Below are 18,145 nucleotides of genomic sequence, written 5' to 3' on the forward strand. Positions count from 1 at the left end.
AGGTCGGCCGGAGGGTACATCACATCTGCTCACATTACATTAGTCAGAGCAAGTCATACAGCCAAGGCCACAGAGTTCAAGAGGAGGTGCACTCCACCCCTAGTGAACCATGGCAAGGAGTGGGAAGGGAAAGAAAAAATTTGAAAAATAATACAATCTATCCGACACGGTATTAGCTATTTTTTCTAGATCTGTGCCTTTTGCAATGTTGACATTGTGGTGTAGAGATATAGCTTCCCAAGTTGACTCTTCTAAGAGGCTATCACACATTTGGGTCTGTCATTTCTGAATCTCTAGGTTTTTGTTTGGTTTGTTTTGTTGATTTGATTGCTTTTAAAGCAGTCAATACGTTAAAGAGTCAACTTATAAAATACATATAGTTTGCCCTCCAGGAACCTAGAATCTTGGAGATATAAGACTTAGACACTTTCAAAAACCATCATATAAAGGAGTGTGTAATGATTGTCAACATGGATAGAAACACATATCATATTATTTCGGAGACCAGATTGATCGCTACAGGTTGAGGCGGTACCAGAAGGAGAATGTAGGATTTGGGCTTAGTTTTAAAAGTTGGGTAGGGATTTAATAAGTGAAGAGAATAAGGACTTGCCATTTAGTATGAGCCATACTTGCCAGTAGTATGTGCAAAGGGGCAGACAAGGGAAAAATAAAAGCATGAGGGGAGAGTAGGGGATAGAGTTTAGTTGCATAATGGGACAATGGGAGACAAGACTGGAAAGAAAGGTAGGGACATTCTGTGCAGGATCTCCAGACTAGCAGACAAAGTTTGTGTTTATCTTAAATGTAATGAAAGCTGTCCAGGCTTTTGAGCAGGGAATGACTATATAAATGTGGTGTTTTAGAGAACTTACTTTGGAAAATATAATGGAGGGGAAAGGGACAGGAAGTAGGTAGTCCACCTGGTGTCCATTGTAGCATTACAGTTCTGAAGTGATGAAGGCCTACAGTAGGGCATTGTCAATGATGGTAAAACTAAGGAAGATAAAGGCATGGGGAAGGAAGCATCCACAGAACCTGATGACAATTGGAGTGTGGAAAGCCAAAGAAAGACAACCTGTTTGCAGATGCTAAGACTGTTTAATTCTCCCATCAATACTGCAGCTAACTGCTGTGCAAGTTTTACAGCACCAGAAAAAAACATTTTGAACATACCAACTGCTCTTCCTGGAGCCAGCTTTTCTAAAACATTGTCTGGGCCCTTAGTGCAGGTGAGTAGGGGGGGAAGGGCTCTTTTTAGTGGCCTAGCATCTCTTTTTAGTTGGTACCTAGCTACTTTGGTACCAACGTTCATTGCTACCACCAGCTCAGTACTGGCTTTGTGAGGGTGAAAATGTGACAAGAAGGAGTACATAGATGTGAGAAGAGGGGAAAAAAACTATAATAGACACACATATAAGCATATCCCTGGGAAATTATTTAGAACCTTTTCCTACCCAAGTTGCCTTATTATTCAAGGTTCGATTCAAGTTCCATCTGCCTGAAGGAACCAATTGATTTTATGGGCATACACTCTAGGCTGGCCCAAGGAATGCCTACCAGGGGGACTGACATTTATGCTGAGATTTTAGCTGAGACATAAAGATAAGTTAGCCAGCAAAGAAGCCGGGGTAGGTGGATGTTGGCTCAAGGGGCTTTCCAAATGGAGAACTGCTGGTGAGAAGCCCTGAGTTTGGGGAAAGAGCTTGGCTTATTTTGAGAACAAAAATGCTGAAGTAAGGAAAGGAAAGAGTGGCACAAGATTGCTTTGTAGGGTATATTAAGAAATTTGGACTTAAGAGAAAAACCATCAGAGGATTTTTAGGTTGGTAAACACAGGGTCTGCTTTGCAATTTTAAAAAAATCACTCAAACTGCTGTAGGAAGAACGGGTTAAAAGAGAGTTAAGAGCTCAGATGAAGTAGTTATTTGGAAATCTACAGCAATAATCCAAATGAGAGAAAAGGGGAGATGGCATAAGCGATGGAGAGAAGTGATGAGACTTGAGAAATATTTAGAAGGAAGAATCAAACAGGACAAAGTGGGCTGGGTGAGGGAGATGGCCACGTCAGAAATGACCCCTAGCTGTCCAGCATGTGCCGTTTCTAGAAAAAGGGCAGAATGAGGAGAAAGATGGTGAGCTGGTTCTGAGCATAACTAGCTTGCAGAGCTAACCAGGCATCCGAGTAGGGAGTCGGGTGTGGAGCTCGGATGCAAGGTGTGGACAAGATATACATATAGAAGCCTTCCACATCTAGAAGGAAATTGGGAAGTTGTGGGTGAGGGCATCACAGGACAGCGTGAGAAGTGTAGGTAAAGCCGGCCAAGATCCACACCCTGACAGCGCTTAACACTGACCGACAGCTGGTAGTACAGGTGAAGCAGAGATGGAGAGAAAGTGCCAGAGAGGTAGGAAGAAGCATAGAGGACGCGTCTCCTTGTGGCCAAGAAAGAAGTGTGAAACAATGCAGGTGTCCACAGTGCAGAAGGTTTCTGAACATTCAAGTAGGTGAGGACAAGAAAAGCATCCCCTGGGTTTGGCTACGGGGGGGGGGGGGGGGGACACGGACACAGCTGCTAAGCTGTTTCTAGAATGACAGTGCCCCACTCGTGTCCTTAGCTTCAGGTTCTCAGATGTGGGGGTAACAGAGATCTCCAGGTCTGGACCGCTGCAAACACAGAACTTCCTTTTCCGTTGCTCTCTAGAATGTGTAAACAGAATTGTCAGTCCGCCAAGTTGCAACACTTAGCTGAGCGAGCCGCGCGTCACTCAGGAGGGGGCCCTGCCCCCGGGCTACGGAAGGACGCAGCGGATTGGCTGACGGGCGGCCCCGGAGGGGAGGCAGCGCGCCTGTGGAACAGCCGCGCCCCATTGGCTGAGCGCGGAGCCCCGGTGATTGGTGGAGGCGAAGGAGGCGGGGCGGTCGTGCTGCCTTTTCTGGCCGCCGGTACTTTCGTTTTCCTGCGCCGAGGCTCCGGAGAGGTCCCGCCTCACCGGAAACCGCACCGACCAGACCCCGGACCCAGCAGAGGCGACCGGGCGCCCCCGGGAGAGGCCGCACCGCCGCGCCTTCGCGCGTCCCCGTTTTCCCAGCGCGCAGAGTGAGTGACGAGAGGCTCCGGGCGCCGGGGGGAGGTGCGGCCGCCGCGGCGTCGAGGCGGGGCGCGGGGCGCGGGGCGCCCGCGGGGAAGCCGCCCGCAGAGAGCGGCGCGGAGCGTCCCAGGCGCTGCTCTCGGCGGTGGCACGGTTGCCCCCCCGGTGGTGCTCTGGCGGGGAAGGTGTCTGTGAAATACAGTTATCCCCCAGAGAACACTGCATCTCTGCCCTCCCGATTCCCTCTTTCCTGCCCCTTTCCACCCCTCTCACGTTCCTGACTTGGGCAGAAAGTTTTGATGTGCCGAGCCCGCCGCTGGAGAGCTTTCTGGGTGAGAAGCGCGCCTCCTGCGCTTGCCGCGTGTGCCCTGCTGCTCGGGCGGAGTCCCCAGCCCTCGCTGGGGCGTGAGGCGTAGGTTAGAAAGTGTTCATGGAAATGAATGAATGATTACATGACTCGGGAACGGAATGCCTTCCTACAGTATAAAAGTGGTATTTCCTTCCTGCAAACCCCCAAAGAATACAATTAGTCTTAATTAAACTGTTCTGACTGGTCCTGGAGAGTTTGGGGGTAGATGCGTAGGTGTGTGGTTGATTGTGCTTTGAATGTTGTTTGCATAGGTTGGAGAGGTGGTGGTTTTTCTGGGATGGAAATAAGACTTGAGCCTCCAGCATAAGCCAGTATGCAACCGTTGCTTCATAAGGATGCAGGACTTAAACTTGTTGGACGGTAATAGGGTTTGCCCTTTTCTTTCTATTGCAATCTGAAGTATACTAGATTTTCAGTTCAACAAACTATTATTGAGTACATGTGCAGGATGCTGTGCAAGGAACAGAGGATTTTTTTTTAAAGGCATGGTCCCTGAAACTCTGGAGCTTACATCATGCAGGCGAGAAAACACAGAGCTTTTAAAAGGAAGACAGACTGATGCTCTCATAGAGAAACAAAATACAATGAGGTACAAGTCAAAGAAAGGTAAATTGTGGCTGGGTGAGACTCAGGCAGCTTTATGAAAGAAGGGGTATTTGTACCTACCTTTGAATACTGGTAGGATTTAGAGAGGCAGACATTTGTGGGGAGACTGTTTTCAAGGTGAGTAATAGCTGGAGCAAAGCAGAAATGTTGGGCATAGCCAAAAACCCAGAGAGAATTTGGTGACTGGGTGCTTTGTTAATAGATGAAAATAAGGTCCGGGTGGAAATCAGCGTAAGAATGGGCAGACTGTAGCAATTTTGAGCGTGAGTGATGTCCAACCTGCCTGCGCACCTGCCGCAGAAGGCTGGATTGGGAAGAGTGTTGGAGGCAGGGAGGTAGGAGGTCATGGGACTAGAGAGGAAGGAGTCCGCCTGAAAGTTGGGATTTTTGAGCCAGGTAATTGGGGCACAGTCGTGCCAATCCCTCTGTTAGTAACATGTTTTGTAAGAAGATAAGATGGATTCTGGTTTTGTTAGTGTGAATTTATTGACTGCCTGCTCTGTTCCAGGTAGTGCCTCTGTACTGGTTCATCCATTCTTAACCACCATCCTAGTGATAGGCAAGTGAGTTAGTTGCCTGAGGTCACTTGCCTGACAAGAGCTATTGCAGCCTCCGCTGGCATACACTCTGCCAGCACATTTATTTTAGGCACATCCTTATTAGACACCTAACAGGGAAGGAGAGAACCACAAATTTGGAGTCTTCTGCTCAGGTACAATAAATTCGAAGTGAAAAGCAAATTGCTACAGAAGGTGCGCCAAAAGAGTGGGTTTGGGTCCGTTTCTACTGGTGTTCGTGATGTTAACTAGCTTTGTATTCCCACCATGTCCTTATCTCCCTCTGGAAGGAAATTTGTGGAGTAGATGTGACTTTATGCCCACACACATTTGCTCGCCAGTAAGTGTGCATACATTCTTCCAGTCCCTGCTTGAAAATCCAGACCCCTTCCTCAGAGGCCTGATAGGAATAGCCACTGTGAATGTTGTCAGGCGTGCCTGGTGTAAATCCTAAATTACACCATGGTGATGGGAGGCTCTTCATTTTCCTAATGGATGTTAGGACTTCCTTAAATTAGGTTTTTGTTTTAATTTTTAATCTTTAGAATTGCTATGTAAAAATGGACTTTCAGTTATCCAAAGAGATAGTATTACTTTATTCTTTCCAATTATATTTAATGATGTTATTTCAACCTTTAATTTGTTACTGAGATTTAAGATTTTTTGTGCCAGATTTATTGTTTGCAGTTGGCAAGAAGAAAATATCTTTTAAAAGCTACATAACAAAAGTAATTCATTTTACCCTTTGAATCATAAAATATGAAATACTAGTTTAAAATCTTTGACTTAAATGTACTGTAATTTGTAAGAGCAGTTTGGGGAGAGTTCTTATGATTTGTCCTAAAGTAAGTATAAGTGTGTTTTCCATTTATTTGTTTGATAAAAGTACAGATTTATTTAAAAGGCATGTTTATTGAACACGTATGTACTCAGCACTACTCTGGAGATATAGCAGCGAACAAAATCTCCCGAAAATCCTTTTCTTCATTCATGTGAGGAAAACAGACAGTACTCAAAATAAAAGAAGCATAATGCTAAATCCGTGTTCCTTGGAGCGGTGGACTTCCATTCATGATCTAATTTCTGTTTTCCTTTAGCATGTCGCAGTGGTATGAGCTTCAGCAGCTTGACTCCAAATTCCTGGAGCAGGTTCACCAGCTCTATGATGACAGTTTTCCCATGGAAATCAGACAGTACCTGGCACAGTGGCTAGAAAAGCAAGACTGGTAAGGAAAACTCACTTGACTGAGAAGAAACTTTTTCTGTGCTTTTAAAATAACTTGTTGATCAAGTGACTTAGAGCCACGTTGCCTAGTAGATGAATCTCATCAGTGGCCTTTGGGATTATCTGTTATAGAAAAGAATATTAATTTGAAAAATGGCATGTGTCTCTACAACGCTAAATACATTAGTCACTGAATACTTTTATGTAGTTTTGTCAATTTAATTATGATACATACTCCTAAATGCTTGGATAACGTAGATAATGTGACACTAAGTATTTCCCAAGTTAGGATACAGATCATAGAAAGAAATTAAAGCTAAGTTATGGTAAAATATTGATTAGAAATATGAAGAGGTGCCCTAGCCAGTTTGCTCCGTGGTTAGAGCATCGGCTTATGGACTGAAGGGTCCCAGGTTCTATTCCGGCCAAGGGCACATATCTTGGTAGCAAGCTGGATCCCCTGCCCCAGTTGGGGTACATGCGGAGGCAACCAATCGATGTGTCTCTTTCACATCAATGTTTCTCTCTCTCTCTCTCCCCTTTCCACTCTCTCTGAAAAAGCAATGGAAAAATATATATATATGAAGAGGTAATAACATTCAGGGGATGATAAAACTGATGTATGTTCTATTTTAAAATTTATCGTTTGCTAATTGCAAATACTTTTAATGTTCTGAACGTATCTGACATAGAAAATAAAATCCCCTGTTCACTTTTCCCTTCCATAGATAATCACCATTAACAGTTTTGTGCAGTCTTTCAGTTCTAGAATTTTTCATGCTAACTGTATATACTAGATAGATATATTGTACAAAGTGCTGCTAAAGCAGTGTCAGTTTCAAAAGAAGGAAATAAAACATAAGGAAACACTTAAAATCATTTTTAATAATTTCAGCATGGAAAGCAATGATTATTTTGTCTCTTTAAAATAGTACCTAAATGAAATGTGTAAATTTTAAATCTAGGGAGCATGCTGCCAATGATGTCTCCTTTGCCACCATCCGTTTTCATGACCTCCTATCACAGCTGGATGATCAGTACAGTCGCTTTTCTTTGGAAAATAATTTTTTGTTGCAGCATAACATAAGGAAAAGCAAGCGTAATCTTCAGGTATGACCTGGCTTTTGTGTTTTAGTTGGAATGTTCCCATGTTTACGTAAGAGAGCACACACTCACTGGTATTTAGAAAAGTTAGAGAGACTGTAAGTAAAATTCCTTTGTGTGGCTAAAATTTTATAGCATAAGTAAAATAAAATGTCAGTTCATTTTGTAAACATATAAGGAATTTTTAGGTTTAAGTGTATCACTTGTTAGGCATCAGTAATTCTGAGAAAAATGTAATGCTAGAGCCTTGTTTTACTGTAAGTTGTTGATACTTAAACCAAAGAAAAAGGGTTACATTTTAAGAGCAGTGAGCTGTGGTAACATGTTAAAGCTCAGAGGAACTTTAGTGATGAGTCCAGTCTAAGTCCTTGGTATACAGATGGAGAATAAGTCCAGAAAGGGCTGACTTCCCTAATGCCCAATAGTGCGCTGGCGAACTGGAACGAGACCCCTCCTTGCCTTGCTTCTGGTGCAGTTGCCATGCAAGGGAAAGTCAGAGGGAGTACCAGGCAGGAGAGAATGTGCTACAAAGTTTTGGAATTACTTCAAAAGTGCTACCAGCATTCCTCGCCTGGCTACCATATTTATTTCTGTATTAAGGGAACTTTCCTGTTTTAACAGAGGTGAGCACTGGTGTTTTCTTGTTTCATACACACAACCAAACTATTCAACTTAGGTAATTAGAAGCTTGTTTTTTTTCTTTCTGAATGTATCTAGGGTTTTATAATGAATGGGGAAGTCAGATTAACTTTATAAAAATTTGTTCTCTAATAGACCTTGCTTGAATATTCCTGTTATAAAAAACCATGATTGCCAGTATTTTGCAAACTAGTTTTGACAAGGAAGCAGAAAAACAGAGAATGTATTTGGTTTAATTCAAAGCAGGGACCATCAGTTAAATTGAGGAATATCATGGATAATTTTTGTATCATTTGTATTGTCTCAGGATCCTAACAAAATATAATTGGGCTTAAGAACAATAGAAATCAAAGAAAAAATATTATAGGAGTCATGTATAAAAATACTTATTTTTTTAATCAAGAAGTAATTGAGATACCTGCCCTTATTTGGAAAGTTATAGCAGTTGCCATAATTTGTGAAAAGAGTATTTTGATTTTACCAAAAATAACTTAAGTAGAATTTAATAAATGCAGGATGAAGTTTCTCAGTGAATATGAACAGGTTCATCTCAATTCATAAAACACAATGGTTTAAACATTCTGATATTTAATTTATTTTTGTTCTAACAATCATATATAGGATAATTTTCAGGAAGACCCAATACAGATGTCTATGATCATCTATAACTGTCTGAAGGAGGAAAGAAAAATTCTGGAAAATGCCCAGAGATTCAATCAGGTACATTTTTTCCTAATTGAACACTAAAGATAATAATAAGATAAAAATTTATTTATTTATCCAACGAATATTGTTGAGGTCCTGTTCAAGGCAGTGGTGAGTAGTCCTCTAATTTTATGCCCCAAGAATTGGGGAAAATCAGAAATAGAGATTTTATAGCCCCAGGCTTCATGAAAGGAGCCTGATCTAGTGGAAGTCAGTCTGATGGAGAGAGGCAACAAATAAGCACAATTCTTTCAGACAGTAGCAATTGCTGTGAAGATAAAGTAGGATACTGTGTAGACAGTAATGGAGTGTCTGAAAGATGGGGTTGTTTCTTTAGATCAGGGTCGGGAAACTTGCTCGGTGCTGCGGCAGGAAAGGAGGCAAGCAGACGGTTAGTGGGCTCTTGCCGCAGACCAAGGGCGGGAGGTGGAGTGCATGCTGTAGCGGTGGGCAGCAGTGGACAGAGTCAGGTTATGTTGTGGACACGGTACCAACAGGCTTATCATGAAGGATCAGATGTGGTAGTAAGGTAGTGAAAGATCAGGATGACTGATTTGTATGTAACGTGCGTCACTGAGAGCTACTGTTTACCGAGCTTGGGAAGACAGGGAAAAGAGAGAGGTGGGGTTTGTGAGGGCACAGTAGATTTTTAGAGAAGAACAGGTTGATGGGACAGTCAAGAGCTTTGTTTTAACTAGAATTGTGGTACCTGTTAAATTTCTAAGACATCCAAACAGTGAGTGAGACAGAGTTGTATTAGCGCAAGATTTTTTATCATGATTTTGTTAAATCTACAAACCTTGGCGATCAGGATCCAGCAGTTTCTTGAAGTTGCCATGGCATTTATTCATTCCCTTCTTGCATGTTTGGGTGGTGGGAAAAACCCAGCAGGCAGACAGTTGTGAAACCATTGTAGTGTGGGTTGTTCTGGCTGAGACAGTTCCCGCATGAGGGGAGAATGCTGAGTGCACAGTGGAGTGTGTCTCGTGTGCTTTCTCTAACAAGAGACTGGCAAAGTGAACTGTGAGATGGTGGGAGAAAGAGAGAGAGAGTTTAAGTAGTGGCAGCGAGAGCTGTTCTCCGTGTACTTTCTGAGCTGTTGCCCGATCCTGCGAATCTGCTTTTCTCCGTTTCCCTGTCACGCTGAATGCGCCATGCTGCACTAAGCATTTAGAGATATGTATTATTTGTTCTAAACTCAAACTGACTAGGCCAACTGTTACCCAGTCTAGTGAACAAAAGTGTGTATCAGTGTTGGAGGAAAACCTAGCTGTATTGTCTTCTCTGAGAAAGTTACACCTGCTTGGCACGGACCTGGGAGATTTATAGCAGGACACTATTATGTGGGATTTTCCTCTTAATAGCAGAGTGTGATGGGACATTCCTGTATCTCAAATAGACTTGAGAGGACAACCGAAAATAGAGACGGGCAGAAGAACAAACTGTCTACCTTGACACCCAAGCGTTTCCTCGTATTTGGTCCCAAGGCCCAGAGTTGGCATCGAGAGGCAGAGTAGATAGTTTCTCCTCTCCCAGATCAACCCCATCTCCTGGGTATGCTTTGGGTCTTGAAGGCCTGTCAGCTTTTGAGCTCCCCTTTACAAATGTAGGTAACCTGGGGGGAGGTTCACTTTAAACCTCTTGGAGGACACGCGAGTTATCAATGAACGCGTTTGAGGAAGTTTAGTTGACTGCCCAGCTGAAAGCAAGAGAAGCAGAGCCTTCTTGGGGTCTGAGGGAAGGTCCTGGATGTCTGCGGATATCTGGGAAATGGAAAAAGCACAGTAGATGCCTCCTTTCCAAAGTAATCCAACTGACTATTGGCTGGGAAATTTAGAATTATTTCTTCCCCATTTCCCCTCTTGTTGAGGTAACTGCGTTTTAACAGTACATCTTCTACTATTTTTACTGATACATGTATGTGTGGAATAATGTGATGTATTTTTCTCAAAATAATCCAGTTTAGGGGGGGTGAGAGGAGTAGGGAGATTTTAGCTGAAACAATAGTGTCCATGAATTGATATTATTAAAACTACGTGACAGTACATAGGGATTCAACAAATTCAGGTGAAAATATGCAAAATTCAGAACCAGTTTAGCATTTAAAGGACACAGAATTGTATTGAAATGTTGGGATAGGAAATACTGTTTCCGTTATGTTTTGTTTTAATAGAAGAGCTTTTGGAAAATACGTTTAAGACAGTACAGGGGTGGGCAAAAGTAGGTTTACAGTTATGCATATGGGAAACACATCTTATTCCCATATTATTATTTATTTATTAATCTATTATTTATTATTATTAACCTACTTTGCCCACCCCTGTATTATGTTATACACAGATGCTTCTTAGTAGCCTATAAATGTTTTGTCTGCTGACATTATAGCACACTAAGGGTTTTTTCTTTCTCGTGCTGAACATGTTAACTCTATGGAATGGACAGGATTTAGGTCCATAGGGTTCACCACCACAGGTGGTGGTCAGTTCTTTTAGGTTGGAGGGAAGGACATGACATGGATCTAGGCTTCCCTTTGCTATTCCATCTTCATGGTCTTGAGTAATAGTAGAGTTGCCGTATGCTGAGTGCTTATCTTTCAGGCCCTGTGCTAAGTACTTTATAAACTTTATTTCATTTGAGTGAATGTTTTCAAAACTATTGTTGAAGGTAGGCATTCTTATTTCCATTTTACAGATGAGAAAGCCAGGGTTTAGAGGTCAAGTACTTTGCTCAAGAACACAAAACTAATTCAGTTTGGAATTTAAACCTAGAATTGCCTGACTCTAAAAGCAGTTCATTAAAGAGGTCACTTAATCTCTCTTCAGTTTTCTGATCTGTGAGATGGGATAGGAGGGCATTCTGACTGGGACTCCTATACCCATTAGGTGCCTGTCACACATCCCCTTACTCAGGGAGCTGCTCATTCCGGTAAGAGAACAGCCTCCCTGAATAGAAGATTTTTCTTTTGTCTGGGGTGTGTAAGGAACCAAGTTCTAATCAAAACCCTCCAAACATAGGTCTCTAGAGGTGTGAGTGTGACATGAGAAAATAGGAGTCGGCGAATGCAGAGGTCCCTTCCAACTTTAACATTTGATGTTTCTGTGGTTTCCTGATGTTTCCTGGTTTGTCAGAAAGTTAAAAAGTTAAAGACTCATCCTGGAAGTAGTATTAGAGTCAAAAGTATAGAGTGGTCATAGTGATGTTATTATTTTGTTAAGCACGTGATGGTAAGCTCCCAGTTAGGTAGCCATGACTGTCTGCACCCCTGCTCACTAAGTTAACCTGTGATCGCTTAGGGAGGAGGGCGAGGAAGGCAGGGCCCTCCCAGGGGTGAAGTGTCCCAGCTGTTGGCAGAGCCCAAGGACCCGGCGCCATGTCCAGCTGGCTTAGAAACAGACGGCATCAAAGATTTCCCTGCAGGGGCAGGAAGCCTTATGAAGCTGCTCAAGATGACGGCTCATTCTGAGTAGCGAGAGCGGCCCCGTTTATCACTTAGTGACGTGGCACCTGGGCATGTCAGTTGTTTTCATGTATTTCTAACATACACTTTACACTGATACAATGCATGCGATTTGAATTTCTGCTGCTGCAGGGTATATAAAATGAAGGAAAACTTAAAAATGTTTTCTATAAACAAAGTAACTCTGATTACCTAAACCTAATAAAGATAGAACAAGAAAGAAAATTATAGACCTATTTCACTTATGAATATCAATGTAAAAATCCTAAATAAAATACTAGGAATCAGAATTAAATACTACTTTAAGAAAATAATATATCATGACCAAGTAAAATTGATTCTATAATGCAAGGGTAGGTTGTAACTGGGTAATCCATTAATGTAATTCATTATATAAATAGATATAAAGAGAAGAAACATATGTTTATCTCCATAGATGCTGAAAAGATCTGACAAAATCCAACACCCATCTCTGATTAAAAAATTCAATAAAATAGGAATTGATGGATACCCTTTTTAACATAGTAAAATATACATATCTCAGTTTTAGAGGTAGTATCGTACTTAATTGGGAAAACATCAGTAAGTCAGACCATTGCAAGGATGTCCCCGATTGCCACTGCTATTTAGCATTATATTGGTGGTATTGGCCAATGCAGTTAGACAAAAGAAAACCGTTAGAATCAGAGGAATTAAGAGCGTCATAAACATATTGGCTCTTCCTGAGTTAATTCATAATTTTAATATGACCCCAATAAAAATAACAAGTTGTTTTCTGGAGTTATACAAATTGATTCTGAAATTCATATGAAAAATAAACATGCAGAAATAACAAGGAAACTTGTGAAAAAGTAGAGCAATGAAATGGGGCTACCCCTGCTAGATATACTATAAACCTTCCATAATTAAACATTGGTCAGGAGTTCAGGCTTATGAAGAAAAAGATCAGTGGCAAATAAGAGAAAACCCAGGTGCATATGGAAATTGATATGATAAAGGTGGAAACTCAAGAGCACTGGGGGAAATAGGAACTTTTCATTAAATGTTAAGGCAAATGGATAGCCAATTGGAAAAAGTTAAAACTGGACTATATTTCACATTAAACATAATAAATTTTAGGCTGGCCGTGGCTCAGCGGTTGAGCCTAGGCCTAGGATCCAGGAGATCGCAGTTTGATCCCCGGTCAAGGCACATGGCCAGGGGGTGGGCTCCATCCCCAGTCGGTCGGGGTTGTGCAGGATGATCAGTGACGACTCTCTCATCATTGATGTTTCTATCTGTCTCCCTTTCCCTTCAATCAATAAAGTTTTTTTTTTTTTAAAAAGAATAAATTTTAGCTGTATCAGATATCTAAATGTAAAAACAAGGAAACCAAGTGCTAGGGAAAAAATGAGTGAACTCTTTTAGTCTGTCAATAGAGAAAGGCTTTCTAATATGAAGGAAAGTCCAGGTATAAAAGAGAAAAGACTGATAAATCTGAATGTATCAGAATGCCCACATAGAATCTGTGTTGGGCAGTAAGTAAGATAGGTTGATGGGCACAGTTTTTGCCAAGGGGGGGTTTAACTCTAAACAAAAATAGAATCTTTCTGGAGTCTAATCTCTGTGAGAACAGGGTCTGTCTTGTTTTCCGCTCTACTGCCTGGGCCTGGAACATTGCCTGAGCTGACTTAGTACCTCGTCAGTGTATGCTGCATGAATAAATCAGAGAACACCATGTGTAATCAGCAAAGGCACTGCTGCGTCTGAGTCTCTCGGTTAGCAAGGCTGAAGACTAAACACTCCCAGTGAGTCTGGGCTGATAGTCATTACTTTAGCAGATACTGAAGTCCTTAACAACAGGACTGTTATGCCTCTGAATTGCCTGGGGTCTTGTCAAAATGGGGTTTCTGATTCAGTAATCAGATTAGGACCCAGGATTCTGCATTTCCAACAAGCTCTGAGGTGGTAAGATGCTGCTAGTCTGGGGACCACACTCTGAATCGCAAGGCTTTAAGACAAGTACAGGGTTAATAAAAAAGAATCTTGTCTACAGAATTTGAGAAACCCTGAAATAAATTCCTGTGTGGCACCATGCAACTGTATGAATTAATGGGAAATTTCAGAAATGCTGTTTATTTTTGGAATAAACTGAGCCTAGTCTTTCTGTAGCATAAACAGTTTGCCAGCATTTTCCAGGGCCTTGGGAACTGAGCTATGTCTTACAGATACTCATGTGGGAAGCCTGTGTAAGGAAGTTTTGGGAGGTCTCAGAGGTAATGGAGGGCACAGGGTATATAGACTTGACTTTGGAGTATAACCAGCAGGTAAATATGCCCAGTGAAAAGGTGACTATTGACCATGCACCTCCCATTACAGGCTCAGTCGGGGAATATTCAGAACACTGTGATGTTAGACAAACAGAAGGAGCTTGACAGCAGAGTCAGAAATGTGAAGGACAAAGTGATGGTGAGTACTGAGTAAATAGATACATTTATTCTGTGACTTTTTGTACAGGATAAAAGGTTTCAGTTGCTCCAGTGTGAACATAGTAACTGATTTCAGTCCTTTAAATAGTTGAGAAGAGTTTAGCTGAAGTTCCAAACCTTAAGTAAACAAGTTGGTGAAACCAATGAGTAGACTCTTATAACTTCCTGTTGTAACTTCCAGACATTGAGCTTCTCTTTTTTTTCTCCCATGTAGTATCATGTTGTAACTGTTGACTTTGCCCCATCACCCAATAAACTAGATGTTGCTGCTCTAAATAGCCTTTTAAGTCTGGGCCTCAAACTGGAGTGTTCCTGGGGTTACACAGAGCCCCAGGATAAGCATGGTCTGTCCTCCTTAAACACCTTTTTTATTCCAAAACTTGGAAGTGGAACAAAAAAATCTCATTAAAGAAATTCTGATACATTTCCAGTTAGAATAAAACGGCCACAATAATTTTAACAGAAACTTGCAAGACCATTTGTGGAAGCAGAGGGCTGCTTCAGAAGCGCCTTTGGTGGGATTTGTTCACTCCCCTCTACTGTTAGGGCTATTTTGAGGGGAAGGATGAAGGTAACCTGCTTTACACCAGGCTTGTATCTGTGGGAAAGGCCAACTGGATGAGGGGTGTGATCTCCTGTGGTCTCTGGGACACACCGCATGGCCTTAACTTGGTGCTTCAGACGGCGTCCTTCCAAACTCCAGATTCTTTGGAACAACTTTATCCTGCAGCCTTCTAGAGAACCACTTCATTAAAGTAGAAATCAGTGGGTCCAGTCCAGAAAGAACCATATAGTTTTTTTCCTAAATAAAGTTATTATATTCTTATTAATGAAATATAAGTTATTTAATGTCTATGACTCAGATTTTGCAAGTCTAGTCCATCTTTGAGAGAGCAGGATTATTACCATGGTTCTCTGGGTCTTATGGAAGCAATGATCTGTTTCTTAACGTCCATAGAAGCTGGTCAGTAGCAAACCTATTTATGTCTTTATTGTAGTGCATAGAGCATGAAATCAAGACCCTAGAAGATTTACAAGATGAGTATGACTTTAAATGCAAAACCTCCCAGAACAGAGGTAAGTTAATGTTCAAAGCACTGCTCTTTGGCTGTAATTCTTTCTGTCTACATTAGATAATGAAAACCAATACTCCTTCATATTTGCCAAGTATTTTGATACTGAATTGCTAGTCTTGGCTTCTTACTGACCCAGAGTTTCTTAACCTCATTGCTGTTGACATTTTGGGTCAGATAATTCATTATGCAGGGCTGTCCTGTGCACTGTAGTCTGTTTAGCAGCATCTCTGACTTCTGTCCACCAGGTGGCAGTAGAGCTACCCCTTAATCCCTGGCGGTGCCCTTAGTGACACTGGTGTCTAGCCCAACTATTGACTGAGAGTGATAGGAATATGGCGTTCTCATGCCCTAATGCCTAAGCAGTTTCAAACATTGCAGCTCCATGTGTATATTCTGCAGAATACATTCCTCGTTTTTCCATGTTTTAAAGCAGTTTAGCTCTATTTTGTTGTTGCTTGCTTTTAATGATTACAGCAACTGAAGATAACCCACAAGTGTGCATTGTGTAGAACATGTAGGGTACTGCTATAACCCTAGCAGTCATTTGGAGGATAGCTTGGTTAATACAGGAGAGTAAAGCGGGGAGTAAATGTTGCTGGAAGGAGACTTAACTTGAGTTGGTGAACACACAATACAATATATAGATAATGTGTTATAGAACTGTACACCTGAAACCTATGTAATTTTTTTAACTAATGTCACCCAGATACATTCAATAAAAATATTGGAGAGATTATTAGTATGATTTGGGTAAAAACTATGAGAGTGGAACCTCAACTACTGTTATTTCCTAATCATCTACTTTTTTTTTCAAAGCTACAGATTTGCTTTGCTTTTTTACCTGAAATTTTGAATTTTGCCACTTAGATTCATTTAGCTCATATTTTGACAATCACTTTAGAACCAAAGAGTATTGTTTCCAGTTTACATGGGCCATTAAAAATAAGTACTTTGTTTTAGTGCGTCCAGTTTTTATACATAGGACATTTTTCTTGTTTTGTTCAAGAAAGATGGAAGAAGAGCCAACTTTTACCCATTACCAGATAGCATTTAGATCATACTTCTCCTAAGTGCATGCGAATTTTTCACTTTCTTATTTATCTGTTATCTCTCCCAATTCATAGAACATGAAACCAATGGTGTGGCGAAGAGTGATCAGAAGCAAGAACAAATGTTACTCCAGAAGATGTATTTAATGCTTGACCATAAGAGAAAGGTAGTGATTCACTTTCCAGAAAAATGTGTTGCTTTTGTCACAGACTATAAATAATGGATGTAAGTTTAGAATAGAGGCAAAATTACTTTTATAACCACTTGACTTAGAGCCACAGTTAAGACAAAAGGATATTTGCTTTGCTTTAAATATATATTTTAAAATTCAGTGATTAAAGGTAAATTTATTTCACTTTGTTTCTTCCTTTCCCTTTAGGAAGTAGTTCACAAAATAATAGAATTGTTGAATGTCACCGAGCTTACCCAGAAAGCCCTGATTAATGACGAACTGGTGGAATGGAAGCGGAGACAGCAGAGTGCCTGTATTGGGGGACCCCCCAACGCTTGCCTCGATCAGCTGCAGAACTGGTAAGGTTCTGCAAAGCAGAAACACGGCAGCTGACTGGCTAACCATATACACTCGTAAGGTGCACATTTGAGCTGCATTAGCTGAATGTACCTGTCGGAACTCTGCCTTAGAGTTTGACGTAGTCCAGCTCCTCCTCTCCCTGGAAACACTCACTTGGAAAGCTCAGCTTTGTCCCTGCCTTTGGTTCTGTCTAGCCGTGTTCTGCTTGATTAGGGGCATTCCTCTCCCTGCTCTACCTGTGCCAAGGAGTATGTCATTTGTGCCAAAACACCAGTGACATGGTTGTCACATAACACACTGAACAACTTCAGTCCTAAATTTTTATTAAAAACAAAATAGCTTGAGGTATTTTCCAGGACTACATGAAATAAGTTTGTGGTGGGCCATGTATTAGTCACCCATCCAGTAAATGCTGTATGCCAGGCCCTAGGCTAGGACCTAGGGACACAAAGGTGAGTGCTTCTTGGTCCTTGCCAGTAAGGAGCTCTCGGTGTGGAGGCAGGAGGTAGACGGGATAATTCTGTGCAGTACAGTGTTGCCAGCGCTCTGACAAAGGTCTGTCCACAGTTCCCTGGAGGACGAATGAAGGAGTTGCCGAAAAAGGTTTCCAAGAGGAGTCGGACTTGCGCAGACCTTGAGAATGAGCAGGAGCACTTCGTGTCAACCTGGGAGGACAGCGTAGACAGGGCGCAGTGGTGAGGGGAGGCAGGGCACGAGAGGGCCTGCAGTACTGCACTGCCGATGCCTGGAGAGTGGGGTGCGCGGGGGAAAGAATGAAATCAGAGCTGGCGAGAGGCTGGAGCCTGGTCGTGGAGGTTCTCACCCCATGCTGGGAATGGAACTTCATTCCATAGGCACTGGTAGGCCAGACAGGATTTTTCTGTCTCTGATTGTTGATTGAGTGAGGTCACTGGCAGCAGCCTGGGGAATACAATAGAGACAGAAAGTCCAGCTGGGCTACAGTAAGCACAGTAGTGTAGTCCAAGGAGGGCTGCCAGAGCAGAGGGGATGGGAGAGGGGGAATCACAGTGGCTTTGAGGGGATGGTGGCCTGGAATAATTCCCAGGGGCCCAACTGCCAGAGATCTCATGAGTTGACTTTTTGGATTGCTATTTTGGAAAAAAAAAATCACAGTTCATATTCAGCCATGTATTTGTATTCTGTGAATTGCCTGTCCGTATCACAAATTTGTTGTGGGTCAGAACAGAGCTGCCCAGCCCAGTGTGCCCCATGTGCCTTGAGCAGTACTGACCCCCCAGCCCC

General features: G+C 42.1%; 1 protein-coding gene across 3 annotated transcripts in view; it reads left to right on the forward strand.

Annotated features, from left to right (window-relative positions):
- The first annotated feature begins 3,013 nt into the window (after positions 1–3,013).
- Positions 3,014–18,145, forward strand: part of STAT1 (signal transducer and activator of transcription 1) — a 38,322-nt gene continuing 23,190 nt past the window's right edge. The window contains exons 1-8 of one of the 3 annotated variants that reach the window (XM_087819694.1): positions 3,014–3,101; positions 5,724–5,852; positions 6,817–6,961; positions 8,216–8,314; positions 14,115–14,204; positions 15,223–15,301; positions 16,425–16,516; positions 16,730–16,881. In XM_087819694.1, coding sequence (XP_087675820.1) covers positions 5,725–5,852; positions 6,817–6,961; positions 8,216–8,314; positions 14,115–14,204; positions 15,223–15,301; positions 16,425–16,516; positions 16,730–16,881 — 785 coding nt within the window. In that variant the 5' untranslated portion in view covers positions 3,014–3,101; position 5,724. The remainder of the gene's footprint in view (positions 3,102–5,723; positions 5,853–6,816; positions 6,962–8,215; positions 8,315–14,114; positions 14,205–15,222; positions 15,302–16,424; positions 16,517–16,729; positions 16,882–18,145) is intronic. The other 2 variants (XM_016217324.2, XM_016217391.2) reach the window with 2 other exon arrangements.

Source organism: Miniopterus natalensis, chromosome 8 (genome assembly GCF_054644295.1).
Source record: "Miniopterus natalensis isolate mMinNat1 chromosome 8, mMinNat1.hap1, whole genome shotgun sequence".
Classification (NCBI taxonomy): domain Eukaryota; kingdom Metazoa; phylum Chordata; class Mammalia; order Chiroptera; family Miniopteridae; genus Miniopterus; species Miniopterus natalensis.